Source organism: Clarias gariepinus, chromosome 15 (genome assembly GCF_024256425.1).
Source record: "Clarias gariepinus isolate MV-2021 ecotype Netherlands chromosome 15, CGAR_prim_01v2, whole genome shotgun sequence".
Taxonomy (NCBI): domain Eukaryota; kingdom Metazoa; phylum Chordata; class Actinopteri; order Siluriformes; family Clariidae; genus Clarias; species Clarias gariepinus.
This window is the reverse complement of record NC_071114.1, coordinates 6,458,474-6,475,815: the sequence shown is the minus strand read 5'-3', so window position 1 is coordinate 6,475,815 and position 17,342 is coordinate 6,458,474. Positions and strand designations below refer to the sequence as shown.

Here is a 17,342-nt window from a genome sequence, read left to right as displayed (position 1 = left end):
ACAACCCCTAATAGTCTTCTTTACCTGCTTCTGCAGTTCTGTTTGTGTACTTTAACACTGTTAATTAAACCGCAGTTTGAAAAACCGAACTGTACTTCCAGCTCGCTTTAATACTAATTAACATTATAGCAGTTTATACAGCTACTATAGTTGTGCTAGTGGTTTAGCTAGTTAAATGATACGTGTGGCTACTTCGCTCTAGCCTGTAATGACTACCATGGTATAAGGGCCAGAGATAATAATAATAATAATAATAATAATAATAATAAAAAAAACCTCGGGTCAGTTAAAAATGGATCTATTGGACAGTGATAACGTGTCGGGCGGCCACGTGGATCTACATGAGGATCTGATTCTTAGCGTGTCTGACCCTCACTCACTGGACCCCCATTTTGCCTTCAGTACCGCTTTGATTCTTCGCGGTATAGATTCATTTAGGTGCTGGAAACATTCCTTGGAGATCTTGGTCCGTATTGACACGACAAAACTGCATCACGTGGTTGCTACAGATTCAGTAAACTTATTGTCATGTACAAGAAACCAGTTTGAGACGATTTTAGCTTCATTACGTGCCCGACGTAAAGGGGCCCAAAGTGCGGCAAGAAAAAAACATCTTTCCCCCACACCTTTACACCAGCCTGATGGAACCGTGATTTTGTTTATTATTCGGTTCCGGATGCTGACCCGTACCATCCGAATCAGACCAGGCAACATTTTTCCAGTCTTCTGTTGTCCAACAGCTTCAGTTTCCTGTTCTTAGGTAACAGAAACGGCACCTGGTGTGGACTTCTGCTGCTCTAGCACATCTGCTTCACGGTTTACTGCGCTGTGCTCAGAGATGCTCTTCGAAGCGTACCTCGTTTGTAACAAGATGAAGATTTACAATGTGCTACTGTTGCCGCCTTGGTGTCACTGGATATTTTCTCTCTCTTTTTTTTTTTTACACATCCCATTCTCTGAAAACCCTAGAGATGGCCGTGTGTGAGAATCCCAGTAGATCAGCAGTTTCAGGAAAAACTCAAAAAGATCAGAACATCTGGCTCGAGCAACCTCGCTATGTTTTAAAGTCACTTTTACCTTTCTCTCCCATTCTGAGGTTCGGTCTACATGCCTAAATGCTGCCATGCCATTGGCTGATTAGATATTCGCGTTACCGTGCAGTTGAACAAGCGAGTGTATATCGTAGTACCACTGTAGCATTAGCAATTTAACTACCCACCATGTTTAGCTCTCTCGGTTCCTCTTATAATCAACAGTTACTATTCCTTAATTCTGCAGCGCTTCACTTTCTTGAAGTTCTTGATAAATTCTGCTTGTTATAATATCACCAGCCTCTTTCACATCTCTGGTCGTCTCAATCTACCTTCATTCTTCAGAATAAACACACACTGTTTTATATTCATGAGCTCCGAAGGCCGTTCATGAACCCATTTCGTCTTACCTGCGTTGACCTCCAGCAACCTCTTCTTCCTCTGCTGCCGTTCCTGCTTCTCGCGCTCGGCCTTCTCTTTCGCAGCCCTTGCTCTCCTCTGCTTCTCCTCCGCCTCCCGCCTCTTCCCGTTCTCCTTCACCGCTTGCTAGGGGAGGGGGGGGGAAGAAAAAGTAAAAAAAAAAAAAAAAAACATAGAGAAGGAAACAGACAGAGAGAGAGAGAGGGATGACATTGAGATGCTGAAAATCAGACAGATGAATAGACAAACTCGCTCTAACCCAAATAGCAAAAGAACATTTGTTCGCCAGGGAGCACATGATCATGGACAAGTGCAAAGGGAAAGGAACAGATATATAGAACGTCAGGTAACGGAGGAACAAAAAAAAAACCCAGAAGGGACTGTGAAAAGGGTCAGGGATCTGTCAAAGTACATCTAATAAACGTTTGCAAGAAAATACAAGGCGCACAAACAGACAGACATTTTTTTCTACATTCTCCTTTTCTTTTTTTTATTATTAGTTTGAGAAATTTGCTAGAAAGCTGCATAACATCTACCGTGTGTGTATATATATATATGTACATATATATCCTTTTTTCCCTTTCTTCCCAAGGCCTAGTTTTACAGGTGTGAGAACAAAGAAGAGGAGAGAGGGAGGGCTGAAAAAAGAAAAAAAACAAAGTTGATAAACCCTCATTAGAGCAGTCAGAGTGACCCAGCCTTCTACATGCTCTCCTTTTTTTTCCCCTCCTACTTTCAAACTACTCTAGAAGCTGTGATGCCATCATGGGGTCATTCTTAAATCAGCCCAAAAAAAAAAAAAAAAAAAAAAAAAGGACACATCTTAGAGAAACATAAAAGCAGGACCTGCAAATATCGGAAAGACGCTGCACGCTGAGCCTCTTCGACACATGCGGGCTTTTAGGAAAGCTTTTTATGAGCGCTGGGGTGTGAAGGATATTAGGCATATCTGAGGTGAAATTTACTTTGGAGAAGATTATTGTGTGTGCTTTAAGAGCAACGAGGACCATAACTACTGTATTTGATTTTTGCGTCGGCACAGACTTTGCTTCCATGGGGACATACAGGTGCTCAGATTTAAACTCGTCTTATCGAAGCACTTCATGATCGTTCGCTTGTAGCCGCCTGCAAGAATGAAAGTCTCGGGTTCACGCCTCCTAGGCATAGAGTATATTTACTACACGGCTTTTTTTTATTTTTTTTATTTATTTATTTATTATTTTTATTAGGGAGAATATATATATGTATTGACATTGTGTATGGATGTAATATAACCTATCCGAAGGAAAAAAAACAAAAACAAACGGCGCTTATTCCCTGCAGCTCGGTTATGACCACAGCCTCCTGCTATCGCAGTAAATCCATAGGCAGCCAGGCAGAGGATGCTGGGAAAGATGCCTGTAAATCACCTTAAAGCAGCTTTCCTGTCTCCAGCTCTTCTGTGTCTGGCGCTCGCCTATCACTTCGAAATTATTCGTTTTTCATTCGAATTAGTACGGGAAGAGGAGAGCGCTGGAGTGTGAAAGCGCAGACTTAAGGAGGGGACGCTCGGGTAACACCGTGTGTCAACGGGGTCGAATGCCGGAATGTCGGACGGAGGAAGATGCCGAGGTGTTTATCGGAGAGAGAGAGAGAGAGAGAGAGAGAGACAAGTGGAGTTACAAGTTAGCATTCAGTATTTATGAGGTCTTTAGAAATCCATTTAAAAGCCATTCAGTATTTATAATGCTTTCATAAAATCCGTCGATAACTCTTAAACAGCCAGATCATGACCTGCATGCCCTACTGTACTTTTTTGTTTTTATATAACAACTTTAAGTCACGTTTAATTGATTCTCCTGAAACGTCTCTCTTTAGACAGGGCTCTCGGTGAGGTGGAGGAGGGCGTATACAAGAAGACGCGCGTTTAACGTTTTCTTTTAGGTTTTTTTTTTAGTTTTTATCAATCCAGACGAGTGGCTCTTATCCAGCAGGCTATGAGTGGTACAGCGGTCTGATCTGTCTGACATGGTCAGCGGTGTGCTGCTCACAGTGATGGCCACACTTGCCTCAAGCATCAATAGAGTGGAATGGCTGGCGGCCGTTACACCGCCGTGATCAAGAGGCTTCTACAAACATCACCAGAGTGATGAGAGCGCATGCAATAATAATAATAATAATAATAATAATAATAATACATTTAAAAAAAAAATCCTGAAGCTCTATTTAAAAAAAGCAGCTCAGATTTTCTTTTTCAGTCGATTATTTAATCATGATAACGAGGTAACATGGATTAAAGTCTGGACTTTATATTTTCATTTCGTTGCTGTCAAGTGACTTCTACCACAACACGCATAATTTGCTTGGAGGAGACAGAAACTAATTAGTCAGAGGGAATCATCATGTAAACACGACCTGAAATCACTTTTCTCTTGGTGTATATGGCGACCATCTTTAGTAACGTCGTCCAGATTTAATAACTCCAATATTTCAGAAGTTTTCCTTTGTGCTGCCTCTCAAAACAGGACCGGGCCTTTGGGACGTTAGCGGCGGATCCCTTGGGTGGTGTGGGTCGCGGGGCGAGGCCTCCGCGGATTAGACTTGGTTGTGAACACTGAATCTGCTACTACATGATGCTTTTCAATTTAGTCTGGAGCTGCATTAAAGGACCCGTACCCTTCATCTTCCTAATTCTTGAACAAATTAACACCGGTCTCAAAGCCCTCAAAGTGTGTGTTAATCTCTGTTTCACTCGTCCTCCAAAAGGGGTGTTTGCGTCTTTGGTATGTAAAGTGATCCGAGTTTTGCTTAGATGACGAGCGACAAGCTTGGGGGGGAGGGGCTTGTCTTATATGATGTCATATAAGATAAGGGGGAAACATTTTATGTAATTGTGTAATTTATTATCCAATAGAAAGGGGGGGGGATATGCTGAATATAAGAAGGTATACAAAGTTACAGGCTAACCACCTAGACCATAAACCTACTAATTACCTTGTATATTTTTATTAATAATTATTATATTGATAATTAATAAAATTGCATTTCTATTGTAATTTATAGAAGATAATCCATGACAGTTGTGCTTAGTCACAAATTTTTGAATCAACGCAGCAACATGCTGTACTGCATTATTCAGCGCTGTAGTAAAATACAGAACACTCAGCAGTACATATGGTACTAATGATCAACTTGTGGGACTTTTGTGTTTAGAAATAACTTTCCGTTCTGTCCGACAGGAGGAAAATGCTATGACGGAAAGTGTTTTAAGCGGCTAAGCTTTCCCCCGCTAGCTCCCTTACGAAGATGGTTGAGACTGCACCGGGAACGCACAACGGCGTCAAGAAGATTGGGTTGGGAATCAAAAAAATAAATAAATAGATAAGTAAATAGATAAAAGGAATGAAATAACTTGTATTTCATCTTCTGTGCTGTATAACTCCACGTGTTAAGTTACCAACATGTTTGGCAGGGAGTACCACGCTTCTCCATCACGTTTTTTAATCAGATCTGACGGGAACAAGCGCTTGGCGCGTTTCAGATAAAATAATCTGTTGAGCAGGACTGTCCACCGTCTGTCTCTCTTCCCACTCATAAAAGCCTGTCAGCCACAAACACAGACGCGCCTTTGCAGTTGACTGAGTGCAACTCTGAAGTGCACATACAATTCCGCTCTGTTCCGTGTTCACTTGAGCCTCTGCGAGAAATAAAAAAGCCTCGCAGAGCCCGGCAGCTACTGGCAGTGAGACGGGGATGATTTTCAGAAGTGCTTCGCCTGCGGACTGTTCTGCTTCTCCGCCTTTTCAGAGGACGGCCATGATGAATACGCGCGAGCGTTTTTGAACTTCACGGATCAAAAACGCACACCGCCGTTAAGTGATGTTTAGCATCGGTTAGGGTGTTCAAAACCGCAAATAATTAGCCGACAGGTGAGACGTGGTTTATTGTGTTTATCGCGCGCTCGTACGCTTTAAAGGGCACCTAACGCGGACGCGTGTCTATTCCTCGGTTGTCTGAATCGAAAGTGTATTACAGGTGGCACGCGTCGTCCTCAGTCTATTAGACCGTTTTATAGAGAATAAGCTGCAAATGCTGACTTCCCTGTCACTTTATCACAGACTGACTAGGCGAACTTAATTTACAAGCACAGATGCCACGCCCAGATATTATACTGTACAACAGTTTAAAGGTGAAAATATCCTTCTTTCTACCGCGGTATAGTACAGTATGTGTGTGTACTGAGCAGTTACATAAGCAGAACCGAACTCGCTTGCGTATCTTATACACTGTGGAATATAAACCGTGGTGGCCAGTTCACAGTTCAACCTTAAACCTCTTAACCCGATCCCAGTTCATTCAAATGTCCCTGGTTGTTTTTCCCGACTCAAACTGCGCCTTGGTTCCAAATTGAACTGTTATGTTTAGTGATTTCAGCATACACTCAAAAATACGTACTGGTCTAAAAGAAAAAACCTGGAAGAATACTCTAACAATACAAGCTTTATTTAGAAAACTATAATAGAGAAACTTTTAGAGTGAAATACTCAGAAACGAACTAGAGCACCGTATAAGGGGGTCAGGGGGAAGCTCGGTGGTTGGGAAGGTCCCAGGTTTAAACCCCACGACCACCAAGTCGTCCCTGTTAGGTCCTTGAGCAAGGCCCTTAACCCTCAACTGCTCAGATGTATAATGAGATAAAAAGATGTAAGTCGATCTGAATAAGAGCGTCTGCCAAAAAACGTCCTTATCCAAAGCGCCTTACATTCTTTTCATCTCATCTGACAAATGGCTTATTGTAAATGTAAAGACATGCGATCAGAGACGAAATATAAATGTATTCAGTCTGTTGCAGCCATAGAGCGTCACACGGTACTAAACTATTTCTCTGACGAATCGCATTGGGAAAAAAAAGAGGAAACAAGAACAAACAAATAAAAGTAGTTTAAGTTATAACTGTAGAGGTACACTTAGAGTTTATCTTGCGCTACGTACGGAAAAAAAAAAAAAAGGCATGCAGGTATGGGTCTGATATGCCGGCAGGACTTAAAAAAAACTCGAGATCTGAAGCATCTGAGAATTGCGGCTTTCATAAGACTTTCCTTAATATGGAAATTATAGCAGTATTTTGTATCTAACCACCATGAGCTGCGAATACCGTGCTCCGAAGCACAGCGGTGCGATATATGCGGCCCAACCCTATTAGCCTGGACCTGGAGATGAAATCCGCGGCTTTCTCCTTTGACTAAATAAGCAGTAAACATGTTAAGAGAGAGTCCAGGGAAAAAGAGGCGGCGTGGAATATTGAATTAGGACAAAACACTGTGGTTTCGTTCTCCTCGCATTCGTTCCTTGCTCATTAAAAACAGCAGCCTCTTTTCTTCCAGCCGCTGCTTGAACATAATTATGGCAAGCGTGCCGTCACCGAAGGCCACGTGGGTTTTTTTTTTTTTTTTTTTCTCCCCCTACCGCTCAAGTCGAATGCAGTCTGACAGGATGAGCTTTGGCGGTATGAGACGCCGCAGACAGACTGAGTGAAACTAATTTCGCTGACTGTAATTGCTTCGCTTCAGGCGCAAGAGCACTTCTTTTGTTTACATTAAAAAAAAAGAGAGGAAAAAAAAAAACACACTACCGATGTTGAGCGACTTTCAAATTCAATACCGGAAACGTCAATATACACCCTGTAAAGGTTTTGTTAGAAATCTAGAAGAGCTCTACGCCCCGGAAGACCGAAATCTAGTCTAACAAATAACGGATACCGGCGGTCGGAGTGTAAAGTCAATCCTCCGGAGCACGAAAGGCGAGCCAAAGGGCGAATCCGATTCCTACATTCACACTAAATGCCACGGAACCTGTGGCATGGGTGCTACGCAAATGTTGTCGATGTGAAAGAGATAAAATCTGTGTAATGGCGCAGGCAGAGAGAGAGGGACTGGATAGCAGGTGGTCAACTGCAGCTCGGCAGGTCTCCGTTCGCATTAGCCAAACAGCCGGTTAAAGACAATACCCACTCGATATGCTCAGTCGATGCCGTTAGTCTAAGGCCGAGAGATCCGAAACGGTGCTCTTTAACATGGGTTGATGGCTATTAGAGAGAGCGGAGTTGAACTGCCTCTCGGAAAAAGGCCGAGGTAATGACAGATGGCTACAGTAACGGGGTTGTGTGAAATTAGAGATGCAATCTTGGCTCGTGATAAGCAAATCATCTCTTTACCAGCAAATTAAGCGGAGTAGATTTGCTCTGTTCTCCCTGATTGTGTATTCAATATTAGCTACCATCATTTGGATTCATGTCTTCTCCACGCTCCTCCTCGACGTCTCCTTTTACTGAGAAAGTGAACACGGGGCACGGAGAGGGCACGCTCTCTCTCACACACACACTCGCCTGGCTTAGGGACACGTGTAAATGTGTGCTAGGCTCCTCACACAAACACACACATACAGTACATGAACAGGAACATGAGTTTAGAGTTCAAGCACTGCATGGAATGGCGCAAGGGCGTACCAGATATTAGCATTTCTCCAGCTGCGAGCTGATTGAACAACAGAAGTCAATAGCGAGGTTTGGTGAGCCAATCAGCAATTCCTGCAGTTTCCCCAGATAGACTCTGGACCAAGACATTGGACTATGGTTCGGAAGATCCCAGGTTCAAACCCCACCAAGTTGGGCCCTTAAATAAGGCCCTGAACCCTCAAACTGCTCAGAGAGACAACCCATGTTAGATGTTTTGGAGATAAAGTCAGAGAGGCCAGATTGAGGTGGTTTGGACATGTTCAGACAAGAGGGATTGTGAATATATCAGTAGAGGTTGGAACTGCCAGGCAGGAGGTCTGAAGGAAAACCAAAGAGGAGATTTGTGGATGTGATGAGAAAGGACATGAAGTTAGTTGTTGTGAGAGAAGTGGATGCGGAGGATAGGGTTGGATGGAGGCAGATGATTCGCTGTGGCGACCCTTGAAAAGGAGCAGCAGAAAGACAAAGAAGGAGAAGAAGAAGGTCAGTACTGTAAAATCGCAACGTTGCTCCCAGTTGCTGATTATCCGTATATGGACCTGCACTTAAACCTAACAGAAGCCACGTAAATCCAGTGAGACATAAGGCAGTGAAGCTTTAAGAGAGAGAGAGAGAGAGAGAGAGAGAGAGAGTTAGATTTTTGGCCTTGGCATTTTATTCGGTCAGTTCTCCTGCACGATCGGCTGCGTACGGGACGCCGATGTGCACGCGGTAATGAATTCTCAGCACTTCCTGGAGATTCTAGAGAGGTGTGAAATCAAACAGCAATTATTATGTGCCTTGAAAGCCCCATTTCATTCACACGCTTTGATCCAATTTTGAAAGAGAGAGAGAGAGAGAGAAAAAAATGAGATCCATTCTGCAGGTAATACGGCTCTTCACGGGCTCTTAATTAATACAAACACGATATTCTTTCGTTCTCTTTAATGCTGTGGACAATATGATATAGTGAGGATAAGTCCTATAAAAAAAATAAAAAGAAATAACTGGAAATCTGAGTACTATGCATGTGTGTGTGTGTATGCATGTGCAAGAAGGTCTGTCCAGATCTACCCTTCCCTAATCAGGTAATGAGAATAATCAGAGCTTGAGGTGTAACTTGGCCTAGAGCGGCAAAGAGGAGCACCTTCACGTCTGTGGTTCATTTCACCGCTCTATTTATGTCTCTCTCTGTCTCTTCACCCCGTCCCCCCTCCGTCTGCAGGCTAATTATAAGGTGGCTAACCGAAGTGGGTCGGTACGTTAAGGTTCTGCTCCGCTCCTCTCCTTCTCTTCTTCACGTGTCCTTACAGGAATTCGGTTATTCTCAAGTGTTCTCAAGTAGCTGGAGTAAAGGAGTTAGCAGAGGATACAGTGACTTATGGAACAACCCCAAAGTAAAGTCGGAAAACGTATTAATAACCCAGCGCATTACAAATGAGTACGCAAATAAATACCCATCACGAAATGAGTATCGTTCTCATTTGGTTAATGAAATGCATACATCATACATCATTTACTGTCCTTGTTATATATCATTTTTTTTTTCTTCAAGATCTCACTTTCCAGCACTTTTAGTCCTTTCTGTCTCTCAACTCCTGATCATTTGGTAATCTCCTCACCACTTACATTAGCGCTTAAAAGTTTGGGGTCACATGAAAATTTCTTTTCTTTCGCCTTAGTGATTTATTTTCACCATTCTACAAAACCATATGGAATGAGGTAATCATGTAACAACAAGTTAGTTGTTAATTTAAGACACAAACGTCAGTCTTTATGGAAATGTTCTTGCAAGAACAGTATCATCAAGTGTATTTGCAAAACCCCTCACAGCTCCATGATGAAACTGTCTCTCATGAAGACCTTCCCGGGAAAACAAGAGTAAGCATGCGTCACACCCATGAGAAAAAGGGATTCGACATTCTTTCCTTGATTATACCAAGATTTGTTCTTTAATCGCTATAAGAACCCGCGCCCACAAGTGGTGCGACAGCAAAGTGCGCGCCTTAGCATCAGTTTAAATCCTGATTGGCTGAGCTCTCTCGAGGCACTTGGCTCAGTCTCGGCTCTATAGCCAATCTCAGACATCTGTGACCTCACTTGAGCAGAAGGAATGTTTAGCGCTGTGCTACGCTGCTCCAGGTCGAAAAAAGTTGCCGTCAAGCAGCTCGGGGAAAGCATGCGATAGTCGTCTGACCTCCCAGGATGGTACTGTAGGCCTGGCCCAAACATCTGGGTGACAGGTGGAAGTTGCATACGACTTAATTTGTCAATTTGTCTGATCCTGTCAAGGGGACCATCCGCAACTTGAGACACCGGGTGCGCTTCCTGATGTAAACAATCCCCGTTTGTCCAGGTTTGGGACCGGCACCGCATCGGGTGGCTGGGGTTTGGGCATTGGGTGGGATTTGAACTCGGGTCTTCCACATGGCAGACGAGAAACCTACCGGTGAGGTAAGTAGCAAGCTTAGCCTTTAAGTCCGCGGCGTGTCGTTTGCCGGGTTCAAGTTACCAACCAATCGCTCTAGGCTGCATTCGTCATCGGAAAAACTGAAACCCCTGGAGCAATCTAAAGCAAAAAGAGAGAGGTGTGCATGTGCTTCTCTCAGGAACACAGAAATGGTGTGGAAATGCGGCATTGTCACAGGAGTCGAAAAGAAAAACAACTAATAAATTGACAAACTTTTTTTTTTATAAATAAAACTTACTGTTTTTAAACTCAATAATATTTACAGTATCATTATTATCATTACTATTATTAAGCAGACTTTCGACTCAAGTTTAAATACCTTTACATCCAAACAAGCTGGAATATGTAAAGAAAAAAAAACAAATTATATACAGCATGTGGCAAATAATAAAGCAGAGATACACGAGGAAGGACGAGCAAAAGTAGGAGCGTGGCGATGGTCACACAGAGTGTAAGAGGCTAAGAGACTATAGGAGAATCAAATTAATGGAGTGGATGGGCTACTGGAAGAATGACTGGACATGTGTGTGTGTGTGTGTGTGTGTGTAGTCCTAGTCTGTTGGTCCCCTGTCACTCCTCAGCATTGATTTAAACAAGCAGCTAGAGGGTTAGATGATCACTGGCCTGAAAAAGGACTTGTGTGCGCATGTGTGTGTGTGTGAGAGAGAGAGTGTGTGTGTGTGCTCAACCCAGTTCGATGACCTTCTATACAGCCTCTGCCCAAATGACAGACTGCTGAAGCTAAGCCAAAGAGACAAGCTGCACTCAGAGACTGCAAGCCACAACAAAGTGGCAACAGCATTGTGATCATTATTATGCAGAGACTCACTGGAGGCAGCCACGAGCAGAACGTTTCACTGGACACCGTTTCTGTGTCGCCGCACATATTAAGCAGGCGTTACACGGGTACGGTTTTGGAGCCCGGCCTCGTAGAACCTTGCAATCTTAGATCTTAAAGGCGGCTGATGATAAAGTTCACAGGACGGCGCATGACCTCATGAAACCCACGAGACAACCGCAGACACGGTAGCGACGATGGCGGAATGCAGCACTTTACCTTAAAAAAAAAAAGTAAAAATAAATCCCGAAAGATAAGTGTTTATGTGCGTGCGTGCGTGCGTGTGTGAAGTGAAAGGAGAGGAGGATTAGACCATCCCCTCTTCTTATCTTACACACTCTCTTATTTGAGTTTCTCACACACACTAATGGAAAGACTAACGGAAGTTTTATGTGAAAAATTAGCAAGGAACATCGCTAACAACTCTCGCATATGCGCAAACTAACTGCATCACTGCTGTAAAATAAAAATAAAAAAACAAAAGAACCTACACTTTACACCTTTGAAAAGAATCGCGACAGAGCAGTGTTTCTGTGTAGAGCAGAATGTGTGTGTGTGTGTGTGTGTGTGTGTGTTTGTGAAGGCGAGAGGAGGAGTGTGTGTCTGTGAGTCTGTGTAAAGGCAACAGGAGGGGTGTGTGTGTGTGAAGAGAGAGAAAATGGATCTTTAAACCATCTTTAACCTAAGACCCAGCAAGGGAGACGATTACCCACAATTCCACAGCGCAAGAGAGAGAAAAAAAACATTGCCTCAGTTGTGATCACGTGCAAAACAAGAAGCGCATGCGTGATACATGATACTTAGTACTTGTGAACCAAGACTTGTTCGTTTTCCAAGTCAAAATGTATTAAAAATCGTCTTGCGAAAACTCGCAAATCGCGTTACTCGAGGTTCCACTGTATATAAAAAAGAAAAGAAAAATAGACATATAATAATACTAATACCACTAATAATAATAATAATATATATATTTGTACACATTTTTCTTTTCCTGAAGTGTGTATACATTTCTTTTAGGCTGATTATATTTACTGTATATACAGGTATAAATACACTACCACTCAAATGTTTGGGATCACTTTTTAACTTCATGGTCGTTCCTGATATTTATGTATTTCTACACTGTAAAACAACACTGAAGGCATCCGGAATATACAATAATCTCTAATTCTAAACAGTAGATATTGAGGCGTGTCTGCTACTTATTAACGGCTCTAATCTGAGGTGCTGTTTATTATTAATTGATGATTATTGAAGCCTGGTGACTCTATGAACTAGCAAGACAGCTGTTGTTGTTACATCATAATTACCTAATTCCATATGTGTTATAGTTTTGAAACCTCCATTACTGTTGTAGAATGTAGAAAAAAAATCACTAAACAAAAGCGAAAAAAAATCTGCAAGTGACCCAAACTTCTGAGCGGTAGTGTGTGTACATATGCGGTACAGTGTGTATATACGACAAGCGGAAATAAGTGATGCCGATACACTGGAGTAGCGAGTTACTACGCTATAAGACTTAAAAACTTCCTGTATTTCTCTATATAATGCCCTGCTACACTAATGCACTTATCCCAGTGTGTTACTAGTGCTTCGACACCGTCAGGGTAGAAGGTTTTCTCAGTACGCCGGAGCTACAGTATGATCGGACTACCTGCTTCACATCTGACATGCTGGCCTCCCAGGAACTCCAAGATTACCAACTTTCTACCCTAATGAAAGTGCATTAGTGTAGCAGGGAACTATATAAAGAGATAATTTTTTTTTTTTTTTTTTTACTCTCATAACTATGCTCTTGCATCAAAAGTCCCGGTTTGATTATGGACGGGAGGGGGAGGGAAAAAGTAAAAAAAAGAAGAAAAAAAAGAAGCTTATTAGTTCAAGGTCTCTTTGAAGAACGTTTGCAGACTGCACGGCGCTGACTGAGGGCCTTGAGTGCAATTCCTATAATAGATCATTAAAGTTTCTTCAGTGTAGAATCTGACATGGAGAAGATGCGTTATAGAGCCGCCTGTTATAAAATCCTGCTATAACATCTTCTATAATGTGACGAGTACGAATCATAAAAGGAGAGCTCGAATGGCACACTTTCAGCTGCGAGGACTCTTGAGTTCGACGTGACGTGCTCGTCGCCAGTCAGCATCGGGTTTCACAAAAGGGAACGATGAGAGACGCGCGACGGGAGCGCACCGCCCGCGCGCTTGATGGAAGACCCGTCGACGGTTTGTTCGCCAAAATCTCAGAATTTTCTATCACGAGATGATTCAAAATAATAAAAGCGATGAGGTTCCTCTCATCATCTCGGCAGCGGAGTGGAAAATGACTTTGCATTTTGAATGGCATTTCATAAAGCAGACAGCCTGAGCGAGCGCGTGCGCGAGTGTGCCGGTGTCGCCAGATTACTCCACTGTAACAGTCAGAGCAGGGTTGTACGCGTGCGCGCTCGCGCCGTCTCATTTGTAGCCCGAGGAAGACAAAAGGCACGGGAGCGTGAAATCCATTTTGGCGGGTCATGTGTTGGAGCTGTTAGCTTGCCGCTGAACAGCGCTGTCGAGCTGCTAATTATCTAGCTTTATCTCTGGCCCCCAGGCCTGCGCTTGCAGGATCCACGCCGAGTTTAAACCGCGAAATGCGTGCATGTGCACACACACACACACACACACACACACACACAGAGGGGGCTGAGTGGTTTTGGGTCAGTTTAAATCATCTCGATGCGAGAGGGACTAGAATAACATGGTCTCTCAGAGAGCGGTCATGTAAAAAAAAAGGCGTCATGCTAGCAAAAAGCTCTGATTTAGCCTGCACTGGAACTGCTTTCGAAAAAAACGTTTCAGAAGACGCAATGAGACGTTAAATAAGGATGACCTCTCGCTACAGGGCGCGATAATAACTTCCAGGATTTGGGATGGCTCAAGTCATGATGACAAGAACCAGACCACAGGCTATAAGAAGAGATATAACGAGTCTGAGGAGCTCGGTCTTTGTAGCAATCGTTTGATTAAAACATCTCAGAGGGTTAAGGCACCGCGTTACTGACCAGAAGGTCGGTGGTTCGAGCCCCAGCTCCATAAGGATCTGCTCCAGGGGCGCTGTATCATGGCTGTTTCCCAGTTACGCTGCGATATACGAAGACAAATAAAGGCCTAACTTAGCCTTAACTTAACCTCTAGTCTTTATCATATTACTGAAGCTGGAGCGCTGAAAAAAGACATGTTATAACTTTTATAACTAAGTAGTCAGCTAGCATACATATTTTATTTTGCTTCAACAAACCTACATTGTTCAGCTAAAACCTACAGCATGAAACTAACTCGCTAAACCGCTACATACACAGTCTTACAGAGTGTTTAGCTAGCTAACTAGCATTGCGCTTTGTTTCAAAAATTAATATACAATAAATTTTGGTTTGGTCTGGGAAGGAAAAAAAAAAGGCTGTAGACCTTCGCAGCATACCATAAAGATTTTTAAAATATCCGCTATATGATATCGCTGTTATAGTTAGCTACGTAGCTGTACATACTCTAATTAATAACATTGGGGCATTTCAAGGAACCAGTAGCACTGGTGGTGGTTTTTGTCTACAAATTACACAAAGGGTGTTCGAGTCAAACCGGGACTTATATAAACAAGACCGACACCAGTTGCACGTTACAGGGCCTTGGCTGGAAGTTATCATCACATACACCGTACAGTCCTGACCTCGCCGTAAGCCATTTTCACATGTTTGGGATTTCCTGGGGGGCCAGCGTTTTATACTTGAAGCAGGCAGTCTGATCATGACTTTGGCAAACGGAGAAAACTCTCTGGGATAAGTGCATTAGTGTAGCAGGGAATAATATAGAGAAAATAAAAAGAGTTTTTAACTTTCATAACTGTGTTCTTTATTCTGCGAAATCAAAGGTCCCGGTTTGACTTGAACGCCCGTCGAATCATAACATGCACTGGATATTTTGAAAGTATCAAGTGAGTGAGGGTAAGGCATTGAATGTACAGAAACTGAAAATCATATTATAAAGTTAATCTGGTAATTAGTCTTCCTTTTAATATTCCCATAAAGTATGTGAACCCCTGACCATCCACTCCCTTAACGTACTTCTTTCACAAGCTGTTGCTTCAAATTTAGAATCGCACGGTTATAGAGGATGTCTCTTTATCACGTGGCGTCGCGATGTCCTCTCTGTGCAACTAAAAGGCGAGCTCTGTGAAGACGTGGTGTATCGAGGTCGGAGTAGAAGAACTCAAGAGCCTTGACCTCAACCCCACTGAACTCCTTTTTTTGAAATGAACTGGATCGCTGACTGCACCCCGGGCCTCCTCATCCAACATCATTGCCTGACCTCTCTAATGCTCTTGTAGCTCAATGAACACAAATCCCCACTGTCACGCTCCAAAAATCCAGAAGAATGGAGGTCATTGTGACAACAGAAAAGGACGCAACGTCCATGTGTCTGGAATGGGATGTTCAACACTCTCCTTTTGAATGTATAGTGCATGATAATATATACAGTATGATCCATTCCTTCCTTACTAACTAACTTATTATTGTGACTAAACATTTATTTAGATTATTATTTCGTTCATTATAAATCTGCATTTAAAGCAGACACTGTAAGCCGGTGATCAAACTTGCGCTAATCCTCTTAATTAACTTCTGATCCGTTTAAGGTGTGCAAGATTTAAGTTGCAGCTCATTAAGGATGTGCATTAAAAGGCCTGAATGCTAAGCTAAGCAATCATCATCGTCGTCATCATCATCATCATGCACAAACACGAAGCTGGACTGCTCACCACAAACATGGCTCTGAAGTTACTCAGGTCTGTGAAGAGCTCCTCCACGGACGTCTTCTTGGGGTCGATGGCGAAGTACTCCAACATGTTCTGGAACAGCGTGCTCATGTTGCTGTGCATGACGACCAGTTTCTGGTACTGCTCCCTCGCGTGAGTGGCAAAGCTGTGAGGATGTGTAGTTAAGGATTAGAGAGAAAGAGAGTGTGTATATGTGTGTTGGAGAATGCAGAACCAAGAATATGAACACGCATTAACAGAATTTAAATCACAGTGCGGCTGAACGTCCGATTCTGATTCACTTTCTGCGGAAGCAGCTCTGACCTAAAGGGAAATGTGTTTGTGGAAAATGTGGAGCGTATCCGATGGGACTCGAGTCACGAGCTGGGGGAGACTCTGGGGAAATTTGGAAAATGCCAATTAGCCGAATGCGTCTTTGGATTGTGGGAGGAAACTGTAGTACCCTGTGGAAAACCCACCAAGCACAGGGGGGAAGGCACACAGACCCAAGGCGGGAATCGAAACCCTCGACCCTGGAGGTACGTGCCAACCATTAGAGAAAGAATAAAGAGAGGGCAGTGTGAGAGTCAATGGTGATTGATGTTAACGAACACATAACACAAAGTGAACTCACAACATGAATAACGATGGATGAAAAATTTGTTATGGTTTACTTATTAAAAAAAAAAAAGACATGACTTTGATACGAGAGGAATAAAACACAAAATCACATGGAAAACCACACACACTATTATGAAATGCTTATATGACTGACTGCATAATAATAATAATAATAATAATAATAATAATAATTCCACTAGATGATATAAATAAACTTGAAATAGAATTGCCAAATTTACAAAAGAAAATAGAATTCAAATAGAAAGCCAGATTCAGCCAAAATTATACACACTTCAGAGAAAAAAAATATGATGTATAGTATATTAATTTAACATAATCATAATATCATTATAGCAATAATTGTAGCGTTAAAATATTAAAATATAATAAAGTTTTTTTTCTTTATACATATATATATATATATATATATATATATATATATATATATATATATATATATATAAACATCAGTTCACAGGATTTACTCTCTCACTCTCAATCATCTATACCACTTTATTCTGTATTCAGGGTCACAGGGGTCTATCCCAGGAAACGTAGGGCACGTGATGGGGTGATGGGGTACACACCCTGGATGGGGAGCCAATCCATCGCAGGAGAAACACACATACAGTACACAACGGGAATTAAGTTAATCTGCACGTCTCTGGACTCTCGGAGAAAAACCCACCAAGCCCGGGGAGA

General features: G+C 42.5%; 1 protein-coding gene across 1 annotated transcript in view; it reads right to left on the bottom strand.

Moving 5' to 3' along the window:
• The window catches only part of diaph3 (diaphanous-related formin 3), a 373,414-nt gene that overhangs the window by 82,372 nt on the left and 273,700 nt on the right, over positions 1–17,342 (bottom strand). Inside the window, exons 24-25 of the mRNA XM_053513323.1 lie at positions 16,023–16,187; positions 1,442–1,577 (exon numbers count right to left, since the gene is read on the bottom strand). Of these exons, the coding sequence (XP_053369298.1) occupies positions 1,442–1,577; positions 16,023–16,187 (301 nt within the window). The remainder of the gene's footprint in view (positions 1–1,441; positions 1,578–16,022; positions 16,188–17,342) is intronic.